Here is a 27,825-nt window from a genome sequence, read left to right as displayed (position 1 = left end):
AAAGCGTCCAATCAGCATCGACTCCAGAAGTGCCGGGCTAAATAATGTACTTTCCTGCATGTCATTTTTCTGCTGAGCAAAACTGAGACAATAACTGTAAACACACTCGAGGGACACAGACAGGACCAGACTTCCATCTGTCCCACACAACAGGTATGAAGCTTGTCTGCCTGCAACTGTGTGTAACCATATGTTAAGATGTTAAAGTTGATACAACTGCGACCACGCGAGGAAACGTTAGCCGTTAGCCATTTAGCCTGCTGGCTAACTACGCCATTCATTTTGACATGAAGCTAACCAGTGTTCTATACTAACGGAGCTAAATGTCTAAACCCGAGGTTGTCATCATGGTTGTAACTTAGATGTCAGATTCGCCGTTCTGACAACTGAAATTACCCCTCAGACCCCCTTTTTGTTGTCACAAGTAAGGCTTGTTTCTAAACTAAATAGCCGTGATGTTAGCGTTCTGCTAGCGCTAAATTAACCTGACAACTAGGGAACTCTGCCTCCGCTGCACATTTATGTGAGCTGTCAAAAGGTGTTCTTTTACTTGCATGAGTGGAATACCTGAACGGAACGATGCACTGTCAAAATATACAGTCCATGACAAACCGCGAACTATGTGTATCTTATATTCAGTCCCTGTCAACAGAGCAAATGAGGGTGGATTAATCAATAATACATACATAATAATAATACATCCCATGTTTTTTGTCCTGTACTTACTCCAGTGTATTGCCTTTTTGAAATACAGGTGTTATCATGGTTAAAGTGCTACCTTTTGTTTGAATATGACGTTGTTTACATGGTTAGAAATCATGAATCAAGTCTTGGACCTTTTGCTAAGACATAAATCCAATTATTTGTGATCCCTTAAAGTTTGCGTTAGAATCTGTAAAACACTGTTTACCCACTACAGATCTGAGGGCCCTCAAATTGAAGCTGGAAGTTTACAATTTAACCTCATAGTCATTGTTCCATGTCACTTAAACAAGAAAGAAAGACTGCATCACTGTTTACAGACCTCACTTTGTACCGCATACTCCATTTCCCAGCTGTATTTTGATATAATCTAAACATGCTGTCTTTGTATTTACTCATTTAACACTGTCCTCTCTCTGTCTAGAGGTATGGATGCAGAGGGCTTCGGGGAGCTGCTGCAGCAGGCAGAGCAGCTAGCTGCTGAGACAGAAGCAGTGTCAGAGCTGCCACATGTTGAGAGGAATCTACAGGAGATCCAGCAGGCAGGGGAGAGGCTTCGATCCCGCACCCTGACCCGCACCTCACAAGATGCCGCTGACGTAAAAGCGTAAGAAAATATGTCCCATACACACAGAGTCATACCATACACTCAGAAAACCTCTGTTATTCGAGGAGGTTCTTGTATAGTGCTCCATACAGAACCTATACAGACTCTAATATAAATCCATCTACTTCTGCAAGATAAACAGTTGCCTGTCATTTTACATACTCCTCATCTGCAACTTTGATGTGCCCTCTTTATTCTGGTTAGATACTTAGCAACTATTAGATAGGTACCAGTTTAGATTTTATCAATGGATTGCATTCAAGACCATTTCATAGGATGCTCTCCTGACTGAATAACCCTCTTCTAGCCGTGGAAATCCAAATATTTTGGATGCCCATAGTTGTCCTGGCTTTGATTTTGACTTTTAAATCCTATATTTAGAATCTTTAAGTGGACATGAATAATATACTTTACTAGAACAATTGGCTGCCAGATTTTTGATGAAACGTAGACTGCAGCAGCACTTATCAAAGTAGGCTCCTCGTTGAAGGAAATATGTAAGGTTTCATTGAGATTCAGTCTCTTATAAGCATTTATGTTAGAATTTGTTTAATTTTCCATGAACCCTGTGTAATTTGTTTTGAACTGACTTGATATTAACTTTAAATAAATGGATAGTAGTGCAGTAGTAGCCAAGCCTCTTGTTCCCTCTGCTGGTTGTCAAGAAAAACTACATTTAATTGTCAGTCTCTATTTATTTCTTCCATTACATTCATTCATTCTCACAACTTCTCTGTCTTATTCTCAGGTCAATCCTCCTTGGTTCCAGAGGTTTAGACATCTTCCACATTTCTCAGAGGTTGGAAAGTCTAAGTGCTGCCACCACTTTTGAGCCACTGGAGCCAGTCAAAGACACTGACATACAGGTATGAATTACCTACCAGGCTGGTCTAGAGTCGGGCTAGTCTTATGACACGTATGCTTCACTAGAGAAAATCTCACCAGTTTTATTTTTGTTTTGTTTTGTTTTTTAAATGCAAAAAGACAGTCCAGTTCATATAGTTTCAGTTATCATAACAATAGAGAGTGATAGGTCTTTCTCTAAGAAACCATCTTTTGCTGAGCGTACTGTACATCAGACTCAGACATTGACTTACAGTCTGACTAATAAGATAACAACCAAGAATTAAAACATTTTTTTTTTTGGCCAACATATGGAAATTGTGTTGAATACAGATGATTAAAGCTGGTGGCATTGGTTGTCCCTGGAAAGACTGAAAATTCCCTGCAAAGTGTGTCAGAAAAAAACGGCTGTAAATTTGAACTTTGTCATGAGGGACTGGCAGGGGTGGAGGTTGAAGGAGTAACAGATACACACATAAACACACACACACACAGACACAGGCACTTCAGTGAGTTCATTGTTCCCATGGAGAAACAGACCTGCAGCTTGACCAGCAGGCTCTGTTTTTGTGCAGCAGTGGAGAAAGGTTATTGTGTCTTTAGAAGATGTACTGATGAGCAGACAGTGTTATAGACCTGCTCAGCCAAATGAAGTCAGTTTTATTTATTTAGCCATAGAGACCCTCTTGGTCAGCTGGATTTATGCTAGCCTGGATGGGTCTGGCTGATGGACTGAAAGAGCACGTGGTTACTGTCAGCCCCCAATCTCCTCCATCGCCCCCCGCCCTGTGCCTAGTGCTGGACTGACAAGTTTGTTAAGTTTGCTAATTTTTTTGGTTAGTTTTTAGAGCATGGTGGTTTACGTTGGTAAATGTTATTTTTGTACTCGTTTATAGTTTTAACCATTAGTGAGGCGGCTGTTACTTACTCCTAAGACGTGTTTGTTGTTAGCTCCCTCTATGTGGGGTAACTCCCTCCTTCCTTCGAGCAAAATGGCCCAGTATACTGCTGTTGACACATTACGTAGTGTGTGCACGTAGCTGTAATTATAGAATTGAATTGAACAGATTGTTCCCATTGTCACTGATACCTGATCCAGATATTTGCGTCAATATCAGACCAATGTCAAATATCAGTATCAGATCACTGCATCCCCACTGAAAACACAGTCATAGACTAAAGCAATAATGGGACTATAACAAAGCCTCCAACATCTCGGTTTCTACTTTTCTGGTCTGGCCAAAACAGAGATGAGTTGTCATCAAATAAGGCTGCTGCCACTGTGGGAATTCTCTTTTAATTAAGATCATGAGATTGTATACAAGTAGTTGACCGACTATTCTAACTGCTAACTGGGTGTTGACAAGGAGCCAAAAATGCATCGGACTCAGGAGGTCAGTTCAGCAAGAAATAAAGCAACATGGAAAGCTTGTGGTGAATTCTGTTTGAGAGTAGACCACTGAAAGAAAAGCGAGCCGAGTTCTGACCAACACCAAGACATAATGCAGTACACTTGTTTCCTCCTTCACATCTCCAATTAGCATCCTGCTGAGAGAGTTCCAGTCACTTTATGCCACAAAGTACACTGAGGAGAAAAGAGGTTAACTGGTGCTGAGATGTTATAAGAAGACAAACCATGGCAGCAACAGCATCACTGTCAGTAAAAACAAGCAGTGTTACAGTATTCTTGTTGCAGGATTGATTACACTTTAAAGGCATAATTCTAGTAGGTAAAATGAACTGACTTACTGTATCATACTGATAACGTTAGCTGAAAGGTAACCAGATTGAAATAGCTCAAGAAAAAATCGAGACATCTTGAATGAAATCCTTTTATTTCAAAGATGCAGCAGTACACATTCTGGTTTCAGATATTTGGGCCCCTGGACTGGAAAACAAACTTTTTCTGTGTGGATGGAGTTCCTGTATATCAGTTCACTTCTACCTTGTACAGTATCTTATCTCACAGTGTATAATTCTGAAGCTAAAGACGACAAAAATGGACAAATCTGGGAGTGTGGAGTTAGAAAGTGAGCTTGCTAGACCTTTGTAGACCGGTCTTCATCTCTGCTTGAGACTAGCTACTTGAGGCTACGTAAACCTCTTTTAGCATAACGCATATAAATATCTGACTGAACTGGTGGCCTGTTTGCGTTGTCAGTAATATAGGTTCCAGAATTTGACCAGGAAGAAAAATGTGTAGATTTAAAAAAGACGACATCTCTAGTTCTGTTGCATTCAATTTTGATGCTTTTTTAAAAAACTCTCCAACATGAGTCTGACAGTTTTATAGAAATGCAATGTACTACTCTTTTAACATTGGGTTGCTCAAATGGTTTAAGCATTTATTAATTTGTGGCGTTCATATTATTGAGTGTTTTTTTTACTGTCCATCATGACAGTGTGGCAGAAGTACTCTTTTAACATCAATTTACCCATTACTGACGGGGTTTAAGCATTTATTATTTTCTGGTGTTCTTTACCCTTTTCTTCTACCTGGTACTGCTTCGCTTTTTGCCCCCTCTCTCTTCCTCTGTCCTGCTTTATGGAATTTGCTGCATTTCTCTGAGCTCGATGTGTGTCTCTGCGTCTCCAGTTAAACTGGACTATAGAAGGACTTGACATCAGTGTGTAGCAGCTGCAGGGTGTGTCTGATGAGGAAATGACAGAAGAGACTCTCTAGTTTCTAGGTTTATGAGATGGATGTTGAGATCACCAGAATTGTTGAACTACCTAAGATCACTGAAATAATGCAAAAAATATTAGAATGGTTGAATATTGCTTTAAATGACGCAAAGCCATGGGACAGGAGGTTGATAGACAAGACACAGTTAAAATCCAAACATATTGTGTGTGTGTGTGTGTGTGTGTGTGTGTGTGTGTGTGTGTGTGTGTGTGTTTCGCATGAGTGAGCTGATACTTTCCTCTGCAGTTCCTGTGTGGAACACACACACTGAGGGAATTGGTGCGTGAATGATGTGTCTGTATGTATGGCTGAAAGCAAATTAGTGAGGATCTTACTAAAGAAGGCTATATAGACAGAGATTTAGGGCTTCATGGATGTTGGAGTAGCTAGTTATGTGCGGACCATATTTCTGGACAACTTTTTCAGTTTTAATGATGGATTCCCTTCATTACTTTCAGTTTTCATCCTGCTTCTCTCAGTGTAGCGTTAAAATGTTGATATGTTTATGTCTCAGCCTTTTATCAGATATTAATATTTTTCTGCACAATATTTGAAGAAGCAGTTTCTCCCTGAATTCCATGATACTGAAACACAATCCTTTAAAGTGAACAGAGAATATAAATGATCATTTTGTGCCTGCAGAGCTGTGATAAAATTGTAGATTTCTTTGTTGTCATACCTATGACTAGCCAAGAATGTTGATGATTAGTTCTACATCATCTACAGTTGTAATGTGATAGGATTTTTTAAGATATCTTGAATGGTACAGAATTATTACATAGTCGTTAAAATGGAAGGACATCAGCTATTCATGTTGTTGCTTATGTTGATACGGTTAGAAGGTTTTTTTCCCCATCATCCTAGTCACTATTATTTGTATAGTATTGCATAGAGGGTTTGGTACGATCATTTGAATTTGATTGATTCCAATTGTAATTGCAGCACTTTGGTTCAGATCTACAGTATTCATTCTAGTATCTCTGCACTATTTCTGTCGTAGCATGTGCAACATATGTTATATTGTGCAGCCCTGTGTGGTAATAAATTCCACTGTATTAGTGTTGTTAAAGAAAGTTAAAAAATTTCAAGTTTATATCAAGTTAAATGTCTGTCAGGACCTAATATTTTGTGAAATTATATCAAAGTGTTTGTTCAACAAACCAAAAAAACCCCAGGTTTTTGACACCCAACCCTAATGCTACCAACACATCTGCGCATAGAATTATGTCTTTACAATTAAATCCTTTTCCTACACTCCACCAGTTTTTCACTTGTACTAAATGTTCTGTGTGTTGGTAATTGTCATGGATGAATCGCCGTGCCTCGGTATGCAGCACGTCAGGGTTATTTGTCGTCTTTGTGATCAAGTAACATATAATGGTAAACAAAAGAGGATGACAAATAGACATATTAAGAAAAAAGGAGGGGAAATGATGGAATGTAGATAGCAAGCGCATGAAAAAAGGGACAGAAAAATTAAACTGGAGAAGTGGAAGGCAGAGAGCAGTGCTGGTAGAAAAATGGCGACTCTTTTTTTCTGTCTCCGTGTCCTCGTCTCACTTTTCGCTGTCTTTCTCTGCCAGGACTCTGTCGCTTTCTCTCTCTCGCTCTCTTCCTTTCCCCACCTCACTCTTTCAGCTGGTCCCTCTAATTACTCATCTTTTCTGTTTCACTTTACCTTCTTTCCTCTCTGATTTTCCTTCTTTTCCTCCCTCGCCCATTTTTACATCCTTTCTCTCCCTCCCTTTCTCTTCTTCTGCCCTCCCTAACTCCTTCCATACACACGCATATCCCTCAGCAGTGATGGCATGCTTTCAGCGGATGCAGTTGGCTAAGCTCGGAGCATCTGCTGAGATAGACGAACACTACTGACATAGCTTCACAGGATGTGTGTCTTGCACAGGCTCCTTGTGCTGTGTTTGCACGCCTGTATGTGTCAGTCGCGATCGATTGCTGGCCTATGAAGTGTCTCTGTGTATGCTTCTGAATGAATATGCGTGTCTAGCGTAGATTTGGCTGCACGTGGGCGCATTCATTTTCATCCTGTCTGTGCTGGCCTGCACATATGAATGCAGCTACATGGCATGTACCTGTGTGTGTGAATGAGTCTGTGCCATGTGCACAAGACTACGAGTGGAGGCGTGTATATTAGCATGCCTGCTTCTGCGTATGCTGTGATAGCCAGCCTGTATATAGGAATACCCCCCCACCTCCCTTCCCACATGTGCCTCCCAAACCATTCATTAACTAAACATGACCCTTAAGAGCATGATTAGCCAAATTTCAAAACAGGATGTCGGAAGCCATCAACCAAGGGGAAAAATCCATTACTGTAATTGCATTGAGCTGAGGGAGGGAGGAAAGGAAGGATGCATAGATGGATAAAAAAGGAAGAAAATGAGTGGGGCTGAGGGAGGGAGGAGGCAGAGGGCCGCCAGAGATGCTGGGATGAAGTGAAGGGGGGAGAGAGAAAGCGAGGATGAGGGCTGGGGAGGGGGGGTGTCAGCTGATAGTAGGAATTGATATTCTATATGAATCCATAGTTCCTTCTCGTGGATCCCCCCTGTGTCTGAGCACTCAGTTGGTACAGCCCTCCGACAATAAAACCACCTCCAATGAGTCTTGATGTGGCACTTCCACTCCGTACTCTGGCTCATGCTGAAGAGTCACTGGCCTGCTTTTGAACAGGCAAAGGCTGCAAGCGGACCGCCATGCCGGCTCGAAAAAGGGCACAAGGAACACGCCCCAGAATGGCGGCCACTGCTGCTGCCCTGGCACAGCGACACAGAGGGACGCAGAGGCGGAGGGGCGATGCAGGTCTCCTGAGCTGTCAAAGCCCAGATACCTGGGCACAGACAAAGAAACGAAAACTATTTTTTCCTCTTTCTTGTCTCATCCTGTCTTTTCATCTGTCAGTCTGTCTGCCAGGCAGGCAGGCGCTCAGCATGAGTGAGTATTGCCTATACACATGAATATACACATGCACACACACACTTACAGACAGGCATGTGCTTTGTCTGTCACACTTTTTTGTCACCTCTCTGTCTTTGTCCATCCCTTTCCTGGTTATGCTGCACTGTCTGTGGCTGTATGGCACCCATGGAGAGGATGCTGATTGTATAAAATGAATGGGCAAACATCACTGTCGCAGTATATCTATATATGTGTTAACAGATATGCTGTTGTACTTGAAGTATATATTATTGCTACACAGGAAGTGAAGGAGTGAAGGGTGGGGTTTCTCTCTCAGTCTCTCTCTCACGCACACACACGCACACACACACACACACACGCACACACAAGCACACACATGCACACAGGCACTGGACTGGACTGGTCGGCTCATTGTGTCATGGCAAATGAGGAAAGAAATCTTCCCACTCTTACATCCACGATGATGAGCACAGAGAGCAGGGCTCCTGGTCTTTATTTCCCCTTTAACTGCCTTTCGACTGTGTCCTTATGTAGCCTTTAGATTCCTCCAGACTGTGTATCTCTACACCACATCTCATAGTGTGTAATGAGCATGAAGCCAGATTGAAAGCGATGAAAAGTCAGACTGGCTGATTTCCCCGAACATTCTCTAAGATTCCATTCAGGCTCAGACAGTATGGCTGTCTTGACTAAGGCCAATAGAAAGAGGGCCTGTTTGGGCTGGCACAGAGAATGAGCATGTGTGTATGTTAACATGTATTTTTGAAGAGACGCATGCACACGCTCACCAAATACATGAATTTTAAAGTATTGATTTGATGTGATTACCTAAAATATGGTCACGTTTGTCCCTTGAGTTACAGTAAAAAATGTAAAATGTAATTTTAGAGACGCAATCAGATGTCCACTGATGTTTCATAATTCATGTTGTAGCAGAAATTAGAGACAAAGATTGAAACTTCAAATCTATATTTTTAACTGAAGACAGTATAGCCCTTGGTGCTACCATTTTTACCACTTCAGCTTTTATTTCTCGATGTACATCTGATATTTGTACTTCCTGATTCATCTGTAATTATTACATTTGGTTCTGTGGCTGTTTTCATGTTCCTGTAGAAGCTTCTGGGCTGTCTGGTCAGCAGGCTGTGGGTGTTCACAGTGGGTTGCAGATCTCTGAGGATATACGATACAGGGGTGGGGCAATGGAAAATGTACATCTTTAGATACACCTACTGAATTGGTCATTGAAAGTGATAAGGTGTATGTTCTCAATGTGTCAACATGGCTCTTTCATATGACACATTTTTTTCTATCTTATCTTTACTTGGGCCATTTGTGAATGAATGCACGGAGGAATTGCAATGCTGGATACAGAGTGGTCACACTAAACAACATGCCAAGGCTTTACACTGTTTAGTGCTAATCAGAATTAAAAAGCAGTTGTGATGTTAGCAACAATGATGTTGGGCCTTTCTGTGATTGAAGCTTTGAAGTCTTCTCAGAATTTAATAAATCTGGTTAGATTTTTCTTTTACTTATTCCCTAATCAAACTCGGTAGTTTGTAACGGTAACAATTTTTTTTTTTAAAAAAGTGATATCTAGTGGATTAGTGACATTTCTTGTGCAAAAGTAATATCCTGATGCTAACACAAATCCTAACAGTAGCTTTTGAATCTCAGACAAATGGGAATTTTGGCCACAGTCGTTGGTTTAGCTGTCAATTTACATTTGGCACAAAAAGTCTTGTATAAGCAAAGATATTAGCAGTACAAGTACAGCTGGCAACAGGCAGCAAAACGATAGCATTGAAAAGGTCTTTGACTCCAGTTGTACTTCATGTCCCATAAGCCTCTGCTACAATTTTTCTATTCTATTCTATTCTATTCTATTCTATTCTATTCTATTCCCTTTTCCAGTGCAGCTCTCCAGCGAGCATTGACCTGAGCTCTCCTCTGCTTAGAGTGATTAAATATAGACCTATTCTTAGCCTCTCCTAAAGTGAGATGGAGAAAGAAAGAGAGGGAGGGAGGGAGCGGGTGGAGGGATACCATGGGTATGAGGAATGGACAAGATGGGCAGAGGAGAGAGAGAAACTTAGTTCCATTCTTAATTGATTCAAGTAGACTAATAGTACTGAATATTTTACCAAGACCAAGCTGGACCTTTTAGTTTTATTTTTTCATAATGTCAGACAATGTCATGCCATGCAACAGCAAAACTTAAAATAAACTGCATTTCGTACACATGATTTCTGCCATGACGTGAGCAGTTTCCAAAGTTAAGACACCACCAGATTTGTCCCACAACATAAAACTGACTCTTTGCCCTTCTAAATCAGTAGTTCTCAAGCAAAGATGTAAAGAAGCTTGACCGGTCTTCTTGTCTTTCTCTGTCAGTGTTACTTTGTGACCTGTGAATGATTGCTGGTTCTTAAATTTCAAGCACATTATTGACCATGACATAGCTGCTGTCCACCACTATGATTGAGCAAGATGGAGTTCAAAGTTTTTCACCTTTTGTGTCATAGTTTCCTTTTTATAAAGACCTCAATAAGAAATGTGAAATAAAAAAAACTGTGTGTGTGTCCATGTACTGCTCATGCTTTGGGGACAGAAATCTATTTTCACAGTGTCATTGTGTGGACTCATCTTACTTGTGGGGACGAAATGCAGGTCCCCACAATGTAAATCATTAAATTTTGGGGTGAAGACTTGGGTTAAGATTAGGTTAGGGTAAGTGTTTGGGTAAGACTCCAGGAAATGAATGAAAGTCTATGTAATGTCCCCAAAAGTGATGAAAACCTAATGTATGTGTGTGCATGCTCTTGCAGCTGCTGGAAATGTTAAGTAAAGCCCACAATGCAGTGCAGCAGTTATTTCTATGTACAGCCACACACCTGCAGCAACAGAATACACCACTGTCCTATTTTCTCACAGCAGAATATGAGAGTTGGTTGGACTTCCTTTTTTGTGTCACATCCAGGCTACTGTACTTAGACTTCTTGTCATGTCAGATGATCTTCTGTGGTTTTGTAAATGTAACAATAGACATGCTAAAACTCCTAACTGAGAGAGAAATTGATCAGTTCCACCTATTCTCAAGCAATTTATTAAAAAGACTTTGCTGACCAACTTGTCTATTCATGCGAGGAATCAAGTGAAATAAAGCACAAAAGGCCCGGATACCACTCCACATTTACTTTATGTGCTGCACATTATGCTTAGTATTATGTCCACCAGTCCTCCCACTGCAGCAGTGGTTTGGACAAACGCATCACTTCCTGCAATTGAAAAGACGTTTATTTTTTTCTGGAAAGCACCAGGGTATTTAGAGCTGCGCCTGTAAATCATTTTGATTGCATCATCAGCTCCGGTGGCGGTGATCCAGTTTCGTTGCATATTGATAGCATACCACATTAAGGCCAGGTTAATTGGCCCAGACATATTGTCTTTATACTTTTCTAACGTGAGTAAGGTTTAGTTTTCTGCTGTGTCAATTATGAGTTATTCACTTCTGTTTTGTCGTTGACATCGCTGTTCATGCTCACAGTGAACCTTTTGCTTTCAATTTGCTCTCATTTGTTAGGACAGACAAATGCAATGACAGACAGAGGTGAAGGATGAGAGCTTGGAAAGAAAGGGAGGGGAGGAAATGAGAGCGAAGTAGGCAGAGCAATGAGCAGGTGGAGGGATAGGGATGCAAGAGAGAGGTGATGAGGAAGGAGAGACAGGAGGAGGAGGAAGCCAAAAGCACCCACATCCCTGTAGAGCAGAAGAATCTCTCATCAGCTTAGAGAAATGCTGTGTCTCTCATCAGGTGCCTGGACCTCAAGCTAAAATGATCCTACATACTTCAGACGCAAACACTGATGGTGGCAAAAACGTCACCAGTGAATTAAAATACTATTATTTGTCAGAGAAACAATTTTCCACCAACTTAGGGAGTATTATGTCAGAGGTAGAAGCCTGTGGTTATATAAACTCTGAGGATACGGCCTGTCTCTCGCTTTGTTGCATAAAAAGGAGTGGCAGTGTTTTCATTTCATTTACATCTCAGGAATGTCAATTTCAGCTGGTGTGTTGACCTCCAAGTCAACAGAGCTGGTAAAGAATCTTGGTTAAGCTCTATAATGCAAGCAGAAAGCGAAGCATCATAGACAGTTTCTCTCCTCAGTTCTGCAGTTTGTGTTAATGACCGTTAATGCTGTATATTGAAGCAAATGTACAGCAATGTAAATCAACATGGACTGTTCAAAGACTGCTTTCCTGGCACCTCACCTCACCATACGGTGTTTGGTTAGTTTGTTCTCAAATATTATGTGACTATAAGATGACAGTAAATGAAATTACAATTTTGATCATTGTTGAGTGATCGTTTTTGGATTTATTGTTTTCTCTATCTCATTGTAGATTAAATGCGTTGTGTTTTTGTACTGATAAGTAAAATATCTTTGGATTTTAGACTGTTAATTTGACAAGACAACGTTTGAAGAGCTCTGAACTTTGAAAATGTGACACCCATTCTGACCTATTTTCAGACATTTTGTCTTAATTTGATAACTCAAGAAAGAATCAGTAGTTTAATAAATAATGAAACTAATCATTAGTTGCAGTCCTAAAATAAGATGCGATGGGACTTTGTTGATCCAACACTGGGGAAATTTAGTCGTTACAGCCAGCAAGTTACAAAGAGCAAGCACAGTGGCATAAAGAGGTCAAAATAAAACTAAAAGTATGCAAGATACAGAACAGAAAAAAACAACTATGTATATGTATATTTGTACAGATTACAAAAAATGGTAAATGCCAAAGAATCCTACTGGCAATGTAAATGTCATTAAACATCATCCAGGTCTCCTGTAAATTGTGGTAGCTGTTTGTGACCTCTTGAGGTGTTGATGATCAATTGAAAAAACAAATATATTCATCAGTTTGTTTTTTTTTCTTCAGATGTCTGTCCCCAACGAAGACTGTCGTGTACCACTAATTCACTTGATAGCTCTGATCTTGTGTGTAAGAGAAGTAGTTTTTATTTAGTTGAGCAGGATGTGAATGATTACCATTTTCATAGGAAGGCTCAGAGGAGGGTTGTGTATGGGGTAGCCATCTTGAGTGCTGTCTCATAGCAAAATGGCGTGTGAAAAGCATGGACCCCTCTCTGGCCTGCTCATATACCTGTCTAGAACAGCGACCAAACGTTTCAGAAGTCCTGATGGTGTACAGAACTGCACAGGAAGGAAGGGCAGAGAAAAATAGAACGGAGAATTGAGAAGCAGCCTCTATCTCCCATAGAGTAAATGATGGTGCGTCTGCTAAATCTGTCCCCCTAGAGCTCTCTGCACACAGTTTATCTCTGCTTCATTTTGTTCTGAATGTTCAAGCTAATATCTCCTGCTCTCTTTCTCTCCTCTCTCACTCTTTCTCCCTGCGTTTTTCACGCATCACGTCCTCTCCCTCTGTCTCCTGTCTGTCTGTCTCTACCTCATCCACAGGGCTTCTTGAAGAACGAGAGGGACAACGCCCTTCTGTCAGCCATCGAGGATTCTCGCCGCAGGGTCAGTATCTGCCCAGTGTCTGACTGCTTCTCAGGTTGAAGAAGAACTACAGACTGGTGACAGAATCTGAATCTTTTAGTGTGGAAACCAGTTCAAAGGCACCTCCACGTTCAGACCGGCATACAGAGCCCACATTGCAGTTTATTTTCATTATTTTTCATTCTTTTTTTAACTGACCAGATACAGTTATTAGACTCCATAGTCAGAGACAGTAGTGGTTTGCTGTTGGCCTCATATTTAGTTTTTCAAGATCAGATGAGTTTCAGCACTGCAGTGTGTGTGAACATTAGCACATCATAATATAGGAACACTTAAAGCCTTTTTTTTTTGGAATTTCTGCTGTGATCTAAAAGTCCTTGTGGTGTGAACCTTTAGGGAATGGTTTTGAAATGGCTTCCCTGATGTGCAGAGCTAATGGGCCTTGCTTTTAATTAGCTGCCGTTCCCATTATCTCTCTCTGCTCCCTGAGAGAGGAAAAAGGGACTTATGTGCATGGGAGGAAAATTCAAATGCACTGAAGATTAAAAAGAACGCAGATGTCAAAGATGTTCCTGCAGATTTCTGTCTGTACCTTATACATCACATGAAGCATATTATTATTGGGCTGTTAAATTACATATTTAGACTGAGTTGTTCAGTCTCACAGTAACCACTTGAATATTATCTCATTTACATTTAAAGCCTGTTTACCACAGCCAATTCTCAATTTTTAAGGCAGATACTGATATCGATATTTGAGACTTGCAAAAACAATACATTGGCTGATTTTAATCTTCTTTCAGGAACACATAATATTCAAACACTGTTGATAAGAACACCATAATTATGATTATTATGTCCTGACATAACAGTTAAGATGCAGCTAAAAAATAAACCAGCTCATTTCTCTCTGGTGGACAAACTGTTTTTCTATTCGCTCGAATTCATCTTTGGTATTTTTGCTCTGCAGGCTCTTGATTCCATCATTGTCTTTGTTAAACTTGTGCTGTGCAAACAAATGATAAAAGTAAATGCTTTGACATCCTGGCAGGAGCCAAGTTAACCAAGTAAAGGATAGCTCTACATATTTCAAGCTCAAGTCTACATTTGTATTTCCCTGAGCTGGAGATTGCAAGATTCAATTATCTCACGTTCCCATTATCTCACTTTAAGTCTCTACGGAGAGTTAAAATAGACTGCACTATGTCCTGGAGGAGGAGTGCAATCTTGACCGGAATCTGCTGCTAAATCTAGTGTGTGTGTGTGTGTGTGTGTGTGTGTGTGTGTGTGTGTGTGAGTGTGAGTGCGTGCGCACACGTCATAAGTAAGACCAGTTTACATAATTTACATGTATGTTTTTGTGTGCTGCATTAGTGTCCCCTAGGTTGTGTAGCTACTGTAATGTTCTTACATGTATATAGGCAGTTAATATAAAGTTATATATGATTATCAAATTCTATAATCACCACTCAACCATCTGCTGATGCCAATACAACCACTGTGTGTGTGTGTGTGTGTGTGTGTGTCAGTGAACATTGCAAAATACTGTAGGTACATGAATGAATCACGATATTTAGCATCTAGTATGTGAGGCGGCATTAGCGTGTCTTGAGAGTCACACCTGCTGCTTCAAAGTTGTCTCAGCATTTGGAGTATCATTCCTGGTCTGACATGATTTATTTGCATGCTATATGCAAACATGCAATATGTGAGGATGTCCTAAGCTGTGTGCTGTCACACATGACAGTACGTTTGAGCACCTGTTTCCAAATGTCATATGTTTCAGACGTTCCTCTTGGCTGAAGAGTACCACCGTGAGTCCATGTTGGTCCAGTGGGAGCAGGTGAAGCAGAGAGTGTTGCACACACTACTTGGTGCAGGAGAGGATGCGCTGGACTTCAGTCAAGACGTGGAGGTACAAGTCACACAACACAGAGCTGGTTTAGGAGCAACGACCTCCACAGTTCAAGGGGAGATGACTAAAGGAAAAATGTATCTTCACCTCAAGGGACAAACCAAACCTTTACCTAATGGGAAAGCTCATTTTGAGTTTGCAGAACACTTACTGCTGGAACTATTGAGCTTTTAAATTTCTTGCAAACAAAAACAAAAAACAAAATTTAAAAAGAGCTCATTTCTAAATTATTTAAAATCAGTCTGTTTGTGTCTGAGTGTGTCTACAGTATAGTAGATTTAACAAATAATAGTGACTTCATTTTTGTGCCTGAAGTTGTGGACTGTAGAAAGCTTTAGATATTAATATTGCATCATTTAAATCAATGAGCAAATTTGTAATTTCTTTTCCTATTAAAATATTCACACAATCATACAAAAACATCTATATTGTAATACATTTAAAAATCTTGGACTGAATGTGTGTCTACTTAAAAGCCAGTCTCAGGTCTCACATACCAATTTCTTAGTTATAGTCATCTTCCCACTCATCTAAACGAACCAGAAAAGCCATTTGATCTGAGACTCAGAGATACTATTTTTGTCTTCTCCCTGAATAATGTTAAAGACTTTCATCCTGTGTCATCCTGTGGGAGCCTATCCCAGCATGCATTGGGCAACAGGCATAGAAACACTGTGGACAGGTTGTCCTTCTGTCTGGGCTGGAAATATTCTGCATGAAAAAAGAGGATTTATTTAATATGCTAATTGATGATGTTACATTAGACACAATTGACAGATTGGTACATGACTGGTGCTCCTGTTTCTTTTTTTTTTATTCATTCCTTCTGGAAATGCTGCTTGCTTGTGTGCAGTGTATTCAGTCATCTGTTGCCTCTCTGTTATTGTAGCCCAGCTTTGTGAGTGAAGTGACAGCTCCAGGAAGAAGTGCGTTGGACAGCGTGGAGGTGGCCTATGGACGGCAGGTGAGCTGCCTTCAGCATCAGTTAATGGATGAGCTATGTAATGGTGACACTATTTCTATAACATCTCTGTAGTTTTTATTTTTTTCAAAATAATTGCCTGTGATAAAATGTGGAAATTAAAGCTGCAGTATGTAACTTAGATAAAAGTAATTTTTGGTCATATTTGCTAAAGCTGTCCCAATACACAGACAGCAGTACATGAAACTGAAAATCTGTGAAAAGAAAAAAAACAAAAACAAAAAACGGCTCTGTTGGTCCCACCTACTGCTCCTACTGCGATTTGCAAGAGTCCAGCACCCGACACAAAACAACCAATCAGAGCCAGAGGAGCATCTGAGGGAGTGTCTGACATCTGTCAATCACTACTCACACACGCTGCGAACCGCCCCCTCCCTCCGCTCATGCTGCCGACTGTTGCTCAGTCAAACAGCTCTGTGAGCGGCGTCAGGAGGTTAGTGAAAGCTATGGCGGAGCAACAGCCACCCGCAAAGGAGAAACTGCCCATACCGCCGCTGCCAACAACAGCATATACGGCTAAGACAACAAATAACCAGAAAGTTAATATGGTGATTGTTACAGTAACACTCTACAGCACATATGATATGTTAGCGACTGTGATGTAGCGGCTGGGCAGAGTTGGCTTGTTTCCAATGCTAAGGCTAACGTTACTGGTTGTCACAGTAGCCACGCAGATGCCGCAGGGAGAAGGGGCTTGGAGGCAGGGCATGAGTGCAGCAGAGAGGGAGGGGGAGTGACGTGGAACTTGTGTTGGTTCAAATTTTCAGGCTAAGTCTGCTCACTTCTCGATCTTACCTACTGCAGCTTTAAGGGAAAACGTTGCCATAGTCAATGCAGCAATAGCGTCTGTTTCATCCTATTTGCTGTAAACCACCCACACATTTCATATCAATATAACTGTGTTGATTTTTAAATCTAAAGGAAATCCACCTCATGAGCTGTAGTTAAAGTGAGTTGAACACAAACACAAATGTAAACTAGCATGTCTGTGCTGTGTTCCAAGCCTGTGATGTGCTCGGCCTGATTGTTGAGTTAGAATGAGGTCACAGCAAGACAGGAAGTGGCAGATCAAACATATCGATTGATTGAGTGGTAGAGGGGACTCTGGATAATTCTCTCTCTCACTCTCTCTCTCTCTGTAATCTGCTACATAACGCAGTACGTTAAATGTAGCTTTTCCTCCGACCATGTGTCGACACATCGCGTGCGGTGTCATTTGTCTAGTTTTTGTCATCCTCTTTGATGACCTTTTGAATATTTTGATTCTCTTCTTCTTGTTTTTCGTTGTTAACCGCTTCACTCGATGGTCCTAGTGTTGGCTCTTACTTGGAGCTGAGGGTGGAGTTGTCAGTAGATTTCAGTTTCTTTTTAAACAGAAATAGAAATTGAGCATTTTACAATTTGGGCAGCTTATCAGCTATAACCTTTAATTCTTTTTTGTCTTTCTCTCCTTTTATCACCTCCTCCAGATTTACATTTTCAATGAGAAGATAGTGAATGGCCACATTCAGCCTAATCTGGGAGACTTGTGTGCGTCTGTAGCAGAAAGCCTGGATGACAAGGTGAGAACATTGTTCTTTTCACATCTCCATGAAATGAACGTGAAAGTTATTTTCAGATTGAATTCTTTTGTCCTCTGCTGAAATATCCTGGAAGTTAGTTTTACTCCCACAGCTAGTATGCATTCTATTTTCTCTATGCACATCCTTATGTAACTGTGGCTGCCACCCTCTCTCCCCTCTCCAGAATGTATTGGACATGTGGCTGATGGTGAAGCAGATGACAGATGTGTTGTTGGTTCCAGCCAAAGACACTCTCAAAAGTCGCACGTCTGTTGAAATGCAAATGGCCTTCGTACGCCAGGCGCTCAACTTCCTTGAGAACAGGTGAGTGCTTGTTTTTGTTTTTCTTAAGTACAGTGGTGGTTAGTCTTGGTTTTGAAGCAGTGAAGCTTTTAGTGTGTCTGAGTTAGCACTGGATGTACAGTAGTATACATTTATACAACTTCACCATGGAGATGACCTCAGTGTGTCAGTATATGTCTTTGTGTCTCCACTCTTCCAGTTATAAAAACTACACCATGGTGACAGTGTTTGGGAACCTCCATCAGGCCCAACTAGGAGGAGTGCCAGGAACGTACCAACTAGTCCGCAGCTTCCTCAACATTAAACTACCAGGGTCCCTGCCTGGCATGCAGGTAACATGCACAAACACAGACTTTGAATGGTTTGTGTGAATATGCCAGTTACATTACACCAGATGTGAGATTGTGAAAATGCCTGAGGGTGCCAAATATTCGTATCATAATCTACGTTCATGTCCTAGCTCGCTCATATTTGTGAGCAGGAACTAATACATGGTGTTTTTATTAGAAAAAATATAATTTATGTTCATGTCACAAACAATAAGATTAAATCTTCTTCTGCTTTCACCTCCAAAATCACTGCTTAGGGCTCGTTTAAAAGCTGATCATTGTGTAAGTGAAGATCCATATGTACACTGATAATGTCCAAAATGTATTCAACCCCTACTGCATTACAATGGATGAAATGTAGAATTCAGCAGCAGACTGTAGCAGACCAGTTTTTCACATGGCCTCATCCGGCATGTTCCGAGCCCCAGATTCAATGACTGTTTGACAGCCACTGGAAAAGGTCAGTAGGTGGCAGTGTTTTGGTGATGTGGTTGGTTTACCAAAGCATAATTTCTTGCATCTTCCTGCTGAATCCCTGTGGAGAACAGTAATTGGACAAAGTGTGTAACTAATAATCCTGCTCATACACATACAAACACACACACACATAGCCTAAAGACAGAATCTTTTTTTGAAATCCATAAAAAAGACAACTAAGAAAAGGGTCAGTGGATGGTAATCGTCACTGTATTCAATGTCTGTGTGTGCAATAGGATGGAGAGATAGAGGGCCACCCAGTGTGGGCTGTGATTTACTACTGTCTGCGTTGTGGAGACCTGAATGCAGCCATGCAGGTTGTGAACAGAGTGCAACATCAGCTAGGAGACTTCAAGACTTGGTTTCAGGAGTACATGAACAGCCCTGACAGACGGTGAGAACATCTCAGCTCCTTATCTTTGTTTATTTCTATATGTTGAGAAGCCCACATCACTCAAGGAAAGTCCGCATGTATTATAATGTCCCCCTGTCCTTTCATATGTTTTGCCTTTTCATCCCTGCACTGCAGCCTTTCCCCGACCTCAGAGAACAAGCTTCGCCTCCACTACCGCAGAGTGCTGAGGAACAGCGCTGACCCCTACAAGAGAGCTGTCTACTGCCTGATCGGGAAATGTGACATCACTGATAACCACGGAGAAGTGGCAGACAAGACTGAAGACTACCTCTGGCTTAAGGTGTCGTGTACTTCATCTTGCTGTTTTTCTTTTGGGTATATTTTGCCAAGTTCAAGCATTAGCACAGTGGGAGCAGAGGACCAGTTAATGATATTATTTTTTGATAAAACAGTCCCCCTCTGAACCGAGTTGTTGGATTTATTGTGATGATTTTTACACTCGGTGTTGTCCATGTTTTGTTCCTGTAGCTGAACCAGGTGTGTTTTGATGATGACAGCGGCAGCTCTCCTCAGGACAGACTGACCCTGCCACAGCTACAGAAACAGCTGCTGGAGGACTATGGTATGAAACTTCATTTGTGTTTCAGCTCAAGTAAAGCTCTCTAAAAGACCAGGCCTCTCTTTTTCTCAACTATAAAATCTTAGTACCTTAGTATGTGGAATCATTTTTACGTGAGGTCACATGAGGCCGGGGATTGCTGCGGCACTAGTTGGCCACAGCCATAACTGAGGCAATGCAACGGAAACACTAAATTTTATATTGACAGGAACGCAGAAACTATACTACTGTGGATCAGCCACATCGTAGCTCATAACCTGATTTATCAGGTCAATAGTGTGAGTACTGGTGGTGTGTTGGTATATCTGTTTTGCATCCTGATTTCTGACATTTTCTTCTCTAATTGTCTTTCCATATTACCAGCTTTAGACATCCTGAACTGTATTTTTTAATCCCTTCTGTTTTCACCTATGCTGTCAATATGCATAGAAAACTATTGTTCTTATCATGGTGCTAATAGTGTGTAACCATAGACTTTATGTTAAAGGAAGCTGCAGATGAAGTGAAATACATTACTCATAGAAAAACCTCAATTTGTAGATATGGCTAAGCCATCTTTGAAAACATAAATAAATGAGCTGAAAGTTGAATAGCAAAAGGAGCGAAGCATCAGGATCTCCTGGATAATTTAACAAGCAAAAAGCAAACTGCTATGAATATTTCAGCTTACCGTGTTTTTTCCTTCAGGTTGATATGGTGAACATCTTCAAACACTACAGCACCAAACCATTGCTATTGACAGCAAGCCAGCCAGAAGCAGTGATACAGACACACAATTCAAGTGAAGCCACGATCTATTAGACACACTTTGACTTTGATTTTCCACCAAACTCATTTCACAATAAAATGACTCTCTTAAACAACCACATGCCCCCCAACACACAAAAAGGGGAGTATAAGGTCATTAGGCCTTCAGTTGACAGATTGAGAGAGCTCACTTTTCTCCCCTGCGTGCTGCCTTTTCCACGGGCCGATGCTGCTGCGCTCAGATAAGGCTGCGCTCTTTCCCTCTCTCTGTAGCCCTCACCCTCACCATTTCGCTTCTCCCACTCCCTCTGCTCATTGGGAAGTACAGCCTGAAGCCTCATTCTGTTTCCTCTGTGTTGCTCGGCTCCCTTGGTTGTCTGGCACAGTCCTCCATCTTGCTTCACAGCGGGATGTAAAAGCCAAAGCCTCTCTTCATTTCTCTCACATACTGCCAGCCTAGTCAGCCTCGTCTGTTCTCTGCTTCTCTGTCCTTCATTCACTGCACCTGTCCTCTCCTGCTATCCTTTATCCCTCTCTCTCCTGTCACCTGCGCTGTTGTTTTCCCTTTTTCCTCCCACTGTTTCCTTTTCCACATGTGGTCTCCTTGCATGTGCATTTGTTCTGTCTCATTTCTTGTTTGCACACTCTGCTGCAGCCGCACTCACACTCTTATATCTCCTCCTTTTTTTCTCTTCATCACTCGCTTCCTCTCTTCATCTCTCATGCGCGTATGCTTTTTGAACTAAAGTGCTGTAAGTCTGAGATAAGGCTAGAAAATGGCTGACATGGTCCACCCTGTTCTGTTCCTCAAAATTTCAGCCAGCAAGGGGATTAAGGATTATAATTAAAAAGTAAACTTGATGACTCAGTATCTGCGCTTCACAAAATTCAACTTCAAACTCAAATTCTTACGTTAGTTACCATAGCAACTGCCAAACCTTGACTTTGCGTGTATAGATCCGGACTTAAACTGAAAGTTTAGTTTAAAACATTAAAATAAATTCAGTAATGACATTGGACATAAATACTAAATACCTGTTGAAGTTTTTTACTTTTGCTGAATTCTTGCAGGGAGTTTGGTTAGATGAGCGTGTTTAGTGTGTTAGTTTGTCGGCTCTGTCAGTGTAAGGATTTAATGTTCCACATTTATTTGACCGGTGTGGGAGGAGCTGGTGTAGCTCAAGGTCTGGTGAGCTGCTTAATGTTCTTATCATATTGTTCTTTGTTTGTTTGCCTCCACAGAGATGCATCTGTGCCAAAGTAAAACCTGGGTTTGCCACCTTCCAAGCTTAACTTTAACACTGAATATGGGCCGTATAGAACTCTCTGGTGGAACTGTCTGGAAACATATTACTCATGTTTCACACAGACATTGGAGCGTGATGATGTGACAGCGTAAAATAAGATTTGTTATTGGAGGAGTGTCCTGGTCATCTTGGGATGTTGCTGCTGACCGTGTTAACCAATGTTCCCAGTTTGAGTCTGACTGATTACCCTTGTTGGAAATCAACCCTCGTCTCCCTCCCCCTTATTTCCTGTCACTGTCCACTTCATTTGCAGTCATTTTGTGAAAATATTGAGTATTTACAGAAGTTAATGCGTAATTTGTTGCAGAATTATAGAAATATTGATGTTTTGGACTTTGTGATAGCTCGTGAGCTCACTAATCAAAGCATTCCATTCAGTTAAAGCATCAGTTCTTTTTTCTCCTGTGACTACTCACTCTCTGCTTCATCTTCCATCCAAAAAGGAGTGCTGATTTTAGTTTGCTTGTGATGGTGACATTCAAAACTGTAGACAGGAAAAGGACAAAATAAATGTTTGCACTTGGTAGTCAAAGGTTAGAAAGATGACACCAGAGTCTCAAATGACTGTCGCAAGTGAAATGTGTCAGAACACATGAACCTCTCTCCACCTGAAATAACATGCAGGTTTACGTGATACAGAAATACTTCAAAAAGTATGTATCGCGTTCTCATCTAAACCAACTCTACCTGTCATCTTCTTTCCACAGGAGAGTCCCATTTCTCCGCAAGCCAGCAGCCTTTCCTCTATTTCCAGGTGCTGTTCCTGACAGCTCAGTTTGAGGCGGCGGTGGCCTTCTTGTTTCGTGTCGAGAGACTTCGGAGTCATGCTGTGCACGTGGCATTGACCCTGTATGAGCTACGGCTGTTGCTGAAGTCTTCAGGCCAGAGCGCTCAGCTGTGTGAGTGTAAAAACCACCTTTATTTTGTAGGCTGTGTGTACTTGAGAGAGAAGTTTTAGTTTAACAAAACGTGCTCACCTGTCTGTAGTGAGTCAGGAGCCCAGTGACCCTCCCATGGCACGCCGCCTCAACTTTATCCGTCTTCTCATGCTGTACACTCGCAAGTTTGAGTCCACTGATCCACGTGAAGCCCTGCAGTACTTCTACTTCTTACGGTCAGTACATTCACTGTGTAATACAGATCGCTGGTAAAAGGAGAGGAGGTTGCTTGTGTCTAGTAATGTTCCCCATAATCCCTCTGTTTCTAATTCCTAGTGTATGTGTCTTTCTGCAGCAATGAGAAAGACAGCCAGGGAGAAAACATGTTCATGCGCTGTGTCAGTGAACTTGTTATCGAGAGTCGAGAGGTGAGTGACTCACATTTACATAGAGACCCTCAGGAGAAACACGATGCCTTTTAACTTCACAAAGGATTTCACTTGGTTAGTCACATCTGTTGTCAGCTTTTGCAAATGCACACAAAACGATCCCTTTCCCTTGGTTCTGAATATTTCAAATGGGCACAGATTACACTTCTCTCACCTCACGTGGCCACTTCATACACCTGCTGTCCACGCTTACTGGACTTCAGCTGTGCTCTCTTCTTGTTTTTGGTTGAGCAGGGTGTATGATTTTTAACCTACAGTTTATTAAAACACAGACCATAAAAGAAATAGAATATGATAAACTTGATGAAGAAGGATTTATCTCAAGGTTTGCACTATACCTGATCATGTAGGCGTACCTATTCCTCTGGTATTACAGTTCCACTTTTGATGTGGTATTTTTGTCTTTTTTACAGTTTGACATGCTGTTGGGGAGATTGGAAAAGGACGGCAGCAGGAAGGTAGGAAGATGGTGTCTTTGATCTCTCCATCTCCCTCTTTCATCTCCTCTGTGGTTGTTGTGTTTGTTTTTGTTTTGTTTTTTTGCCTCACACCTGCTCTCTTGACATGTTTTTCTCTTCTTCTTTCGCTGCGTCACATTTTTCTTCTGTCACTCTTTGTGTCTTTGTGCTCTCTGTGGGGGTTTCAGCCAGTCAGACAAGGACAGAAGCCTTCCTTCAACACATCTCCTTCATGTGCTGACACTGGTCCACTGTCATGGATCAAAACGCTCTTTACATTGCTTCATTGTAGCCTTTGCTTCCAAATTTTCTTGACATTTCTAATCTGTTACTTACATACTGTCCGATCGAGGATTGTTAGCTATGTTACCACTGGGCTAATGACATGTTACATTCATATTGTAGTGGAGGTTTATCATGCTGCACATAGAAAAACTTTTCTGGATGGATTATATTTTTCAGTATAAGATTAAGCTTGTCAAGGATCATGAAATTAGTGTTGGCAGTTAATACAAATAATTGCTATCAAAGATTATATATAAAAATAGCCTTTTTCTGTTCATGTTATGCCACTATCATAGTATATGCCTTGTAGTTTAATAATACACATACACCTTAAATATGGTCTCACATGAGATGAAACAAAAGACCCCGTCCAACAGCAGTAACGTCAAGGCAGCCAAGGTCTTCCCCCACCCCTAATATTTTTTTCCTGACACTGGAACCACATGCTCAGGTAGACAGTTTATTATTTGTGTGATTGCAAGATTGCCATGTATAAGAATACAGATGGCCATTAGCTGGATTTAAATCTTCAGAGGGCAAATCCAAGTTCTTGTATTTAGTGCATTTCGTACAAAGAATACACTGTACATGTGTCCTTTCCAAATGCTTATGCTTAAAACCAGTATGCTGGTCATGTCGCTCAGACTTGAAAGAAATTAGAACCTCACAGGGTCCAACCTAGTGTTATAATACCAGCAATCAAAATTAGTCAGAGTCAGTGTTTAGAAAAAGAGTAATATTGATAATACAAGTCTCTGGCTGTGATGAGACAGGAAGAAGTTGAGTTTAAAGCATAATTGGAAAATGACCTGGTAGAGAAAGCTTTTAACTGAGATTTTGATTAGCCAGAAAAATTCAAAAAGGCCATTTGGGTGCAGCTACTGTATGTCAGATAAAACATAGCAGCGGTACAGTTTTAGTTGTTTGATGTTGATGGTTGTTTTGACACTTTTGAATTTTCACAAAAAATGCTCTTGGCTCTTGTTGGTGGTAAGAATAACAGCACGAGGCCGTTGCTCACGTTTTCCATGAGGAGAGAGAGGCATAAGTTAGCACAATGAAAAGCACCCACAGTCTCACTCTGATCTCCTCTCCTCCGCCCTCTAGCCTGGAGTCATAGATAAGTTTGCTGGGGACACCAGAGCTATCATCAGTAAAGTGGCTCTAGAGGCTGAGAACAAGGGCTTGTTTGAGGAGGCGGTCAAACTCTACGAGCTGGCCAAGGTGAGCAGAACTTTCTCTGTCATCTCGCCATCCATATGTTGCAATGCTGCTGTCTTTTGCAGCTGTTGGCTTTGAGTCCTCTCACTGTCTCTCCATCTCTTTTCCTCTTGTCTGTGTAGAATCCAGATAAGGTGCTGGAGTTGATGAACAGGCTGCTGAGTCCGGTCATTGCCCAGGTCAGTGCTCCTCAGTCCAACAAGGAGAGGCTAAAAAACACTGCAGTGGCTATTGCAGAGAGGTAAGGACACGCACATGCACACACACACACACACACACACACACACACACACACGCATGCACACGCAGTTTTAACTAACTTAAATCTAATCAGGAGGATCATATAAATGCATAAAACTGAATAATTTCCTTTTTCCACTGCAGGTATCGTTCTCAGGGCGTAGCAGGAGAGAAGTCCATCGATAGCACTTTCTACCTGCTGTTAGACCTGACCACGTTCTTCGATGAGTACCACGCAGGTCACATTGACAGAGCTTACGATGTAAGTACAGCTCTGATAATACAGAGAGGAGTGAGCTGTCTCAGAGCCCCTCAGTTTAGAACAAGTAGTGCAGTCAGAGAATGGATCCATAGAAAGATTCATTCCATGAAGTCCGACTTTGTCACAGACTCAGTGTTATGATGGTTATTGTATTGGAGTCATAATGGATATGTGAAGCTCCTGTGTGTCCTCCTCTGTGTCTCTGTCAGGTGATGGAGCGTTTAAAGCTTCTTCCTCTCAGTCAGGACAGTGTTGAGGAGAGAGTGGCTGCCTTCAGGAACTTCAGTGATGAGGTGAGATCAAGATCTGAACACTTGAAAGGCTCTCTCACACTTTCTTCACACTTTTTTTCACACTTTAACAACACAGACATTATTCTTTCACTCTGTCTAAAAGCAAATATTTAGTGAATTTCCTCTGTGCTTCCAGGTGCGCCACAACCTGTCTGAAGTGCTGTTGGCCACCATGAACATCCTGTTCACTCAGCACAAACGCCTGAAGGGGGCGCCAGCAGGCACACCAGGACGACCGCAGAGGACCGTAGAGGACAGAGACATGGTGAGAAGAGGGACAAACTGAACGAGATAAATATTGAATTAGAGCATGATAGCTACACCTAACAGAATTATAATTCAAGAATAGTGACATTTTTAAATTAAGAAGTAAGCTTTTCATTACTAACATTGCAAAAACAAAACAAAACAAAACCTTGACATTGCAGGGCTCCAGACTGCGACCATTTTCGGAGACAGTGCTACAGTATGTTATGACTAGGAGCACCAGCGTGACTTGCAAATATGCCCTCTGTTTATTATTTTTTCATTTTCATGCCTGCACGTTGGCGAGAGCCATGGCTGGTGGCATTATGTGTTCCATGTATGTCCCACTCTCGCGAATGCAATATCTCTGGAACGCCTTGAGGGAATTTCTTCAAATTTGGCACAAATGTTGGCTTGGACTAAAGGAGGAACTGATTAGATTGATTAGACACAAAACCCACTTTTGGCTCAAGAATTCATACACCAATTATGACAAAATTCAAACAAATGCCATTATTCAGTGCCACAAGTCAGGAACAGAAGGGGAGATAGACAACCGTGAGGCGGTAATTCTGGTAATTCTATAGAAATTTTTTAGTTTTAACACAATCTAAACACAGTTTAAACTTTTTTGTGATAATATAAATCTATGTTTTTTATAGCACACCCAGTATCTAGTGTTCGGAGGTGCAGCAGCCCTCCTTTAAAAAGTCATGGAAAACCTCTTCAGGCGTGACTTCACTTCGTGACTTTTTCCTGTAAAATAAAATAGCACATTGTTATTTCTTTAAATTGTCTATTTATTACCAAAACATTTAATAATACAGTTAAGGTGGACAAAATATGAGTGCTGTGCAAGTGGTGCTCCTGAATTATTTTGTTAGTGCTCCCAAAAATTTCAGTAGGAAGCATCAGTGCTGTGAGGGGAAGAAGTTATTTTGGAGCCCTGCATTGCTTCATGAATAACTTACACTGATGTTGTCAGCATCTGTTGTCTTTATAAAGTCCATGGTACCTGAAAGTAGTCTCAAGTCCATCTGTGATGTGTAGGATAATGAAAGGCGACCTGTCCTTTGACCTGGTAGCTGGTGCTATTATTTGTAAAGTTGCAGCTCATTACACGCACCCACGCTTTTTACCATAGTGTCTCCCCTGCTCATTCTGAGGCACATTAAGCTGTGCAGAAGCCATTTCTTCTTACAGTGGCAGGATGTTAATGCTTAACAAGCCGCTGCCTTCTTTTCCAAACAGCAACTCCGCAGCCAGGCCAGAGCCCTCATCACCTTTGCTGGTATGATTCCCTACAACATGGCCGGGGACACCAACGCAAGACTGGTGCAGATGGAATTAATGATGAACTGAGACAATGTCAACACACACATGCACACACGCACACACACTTTTGTATCCTTATGAGAACCTTCATTGACATTGAACCTTCATCTCATCCCAACTTAACCCTTCAAGCCAAGTCACACACACACACACACACACACACACACACACGCACACACACAGCTACTTTCCTGATGACCAGAACCTTCATGTTTGTATCTTTGATGATTTGGAATAAAAAAAGTTTGCTTTTCAG

General features: G+C 41.3%; 1 protein-coding gene across 2 annotated transcripts; it reads left to right on the top strand.

The window, feature by feature from the left end:
• Positions 1-26: 26 nt before the first annotated feature.
• Positions 27-27,825, top strand: nup93 (nucleoporin 93). 2 transcript variants are annotated; one of them, XM_076733703.1, is made up of 22 exons: positions 27-153; positions 1,129-1,309; positions 2,058-2,175; positions 13,265-13,327; positions 15,093-15,221; positions 16,111-16,185; positions 17,673-17,765; positions 17,950-18,089; positions 18,268-18,400; positions 19,111-19,268; positions 19,404-19,569; positions 19,758-19,851; positions 22,610-22,801; positions 22,890-23,016; positions 23,136-23,208; positions 23,643-23,687; positions 25,080-25,196; positions 25,316-25,434; positions 25,578-25,695; positions 25,905-25,988; positions 26,125-26,253; positions 27,486-27,825. In XM_076733703.1, the coding sequence occupies exons 2-22, from the start codon at positions 1,131-1,133 to the stop codon at positions 27,594-27,596; spliced, it is 2,463 nt and encodes an 820-aa protein (XP_076589818.1). In that variant the 5' UTR covers positions 27-153; positions 1,129-1,130; the 3' UTR covers positions 27,597-27,825. The 2 variants fall into 2 exon arrangements, with proteins under 2 accessions (XP_076589818.1, XP_076589819.1); XM_076733704.1 differs by lacking the exons at positions 27-153; positions 1,129-1,309; positions 2,058-2,175 and adding an exon at positions 7,435-7,787.

Source organism: Chaetodon auriga, chromosome 6, assembly GCF_051107435.1.
Source record: "Chaetodon auriga isolate fChaAug3 chromosome 6, fChaAug3.hap1, whole genome shotgun sequence".
NCBI classification, from domain to species: domain Eukaryota; kingdom Metazoa; phylum Chordata; class Actinopteri; order Chaetodontiformes; family Chaetodontidae; genus Chaetodon; species Chaetodon auriga.
Note: the sequence above shows the minus strand (reverse complement) of the source record. Positions and strands in the feature narration are given on the sequence as shown.

What these genes read in the sequence shown, in the direction of transcription:
- nup93 (XM_076733703.1), top strand. Translation starts at nt 1,131, where the DNA reads ATGGATGCAGAGGGCTTCGGGGAGCTGCTGCAGCAGGCAGAGCAGCTA. An exon ending in TCGAGGATTCTCGCCGCAGG is followed by an intron (nt 13,328 to 15,092) that starts GTCAGTATCTGC and finishes CATATGTTTCAG; the next exon opens with ACGTTCCTCTTGGCTGAAGA. An exon ending in AAAAGGACGGCAGCAGGAAG is followed by an intron (nt 23,688 to 25,079) that starts GTAGGAAGATGG and finishes TCCGCCCTCTAG; the next exon opens with CCTGGAGTCATAGATAAGTT.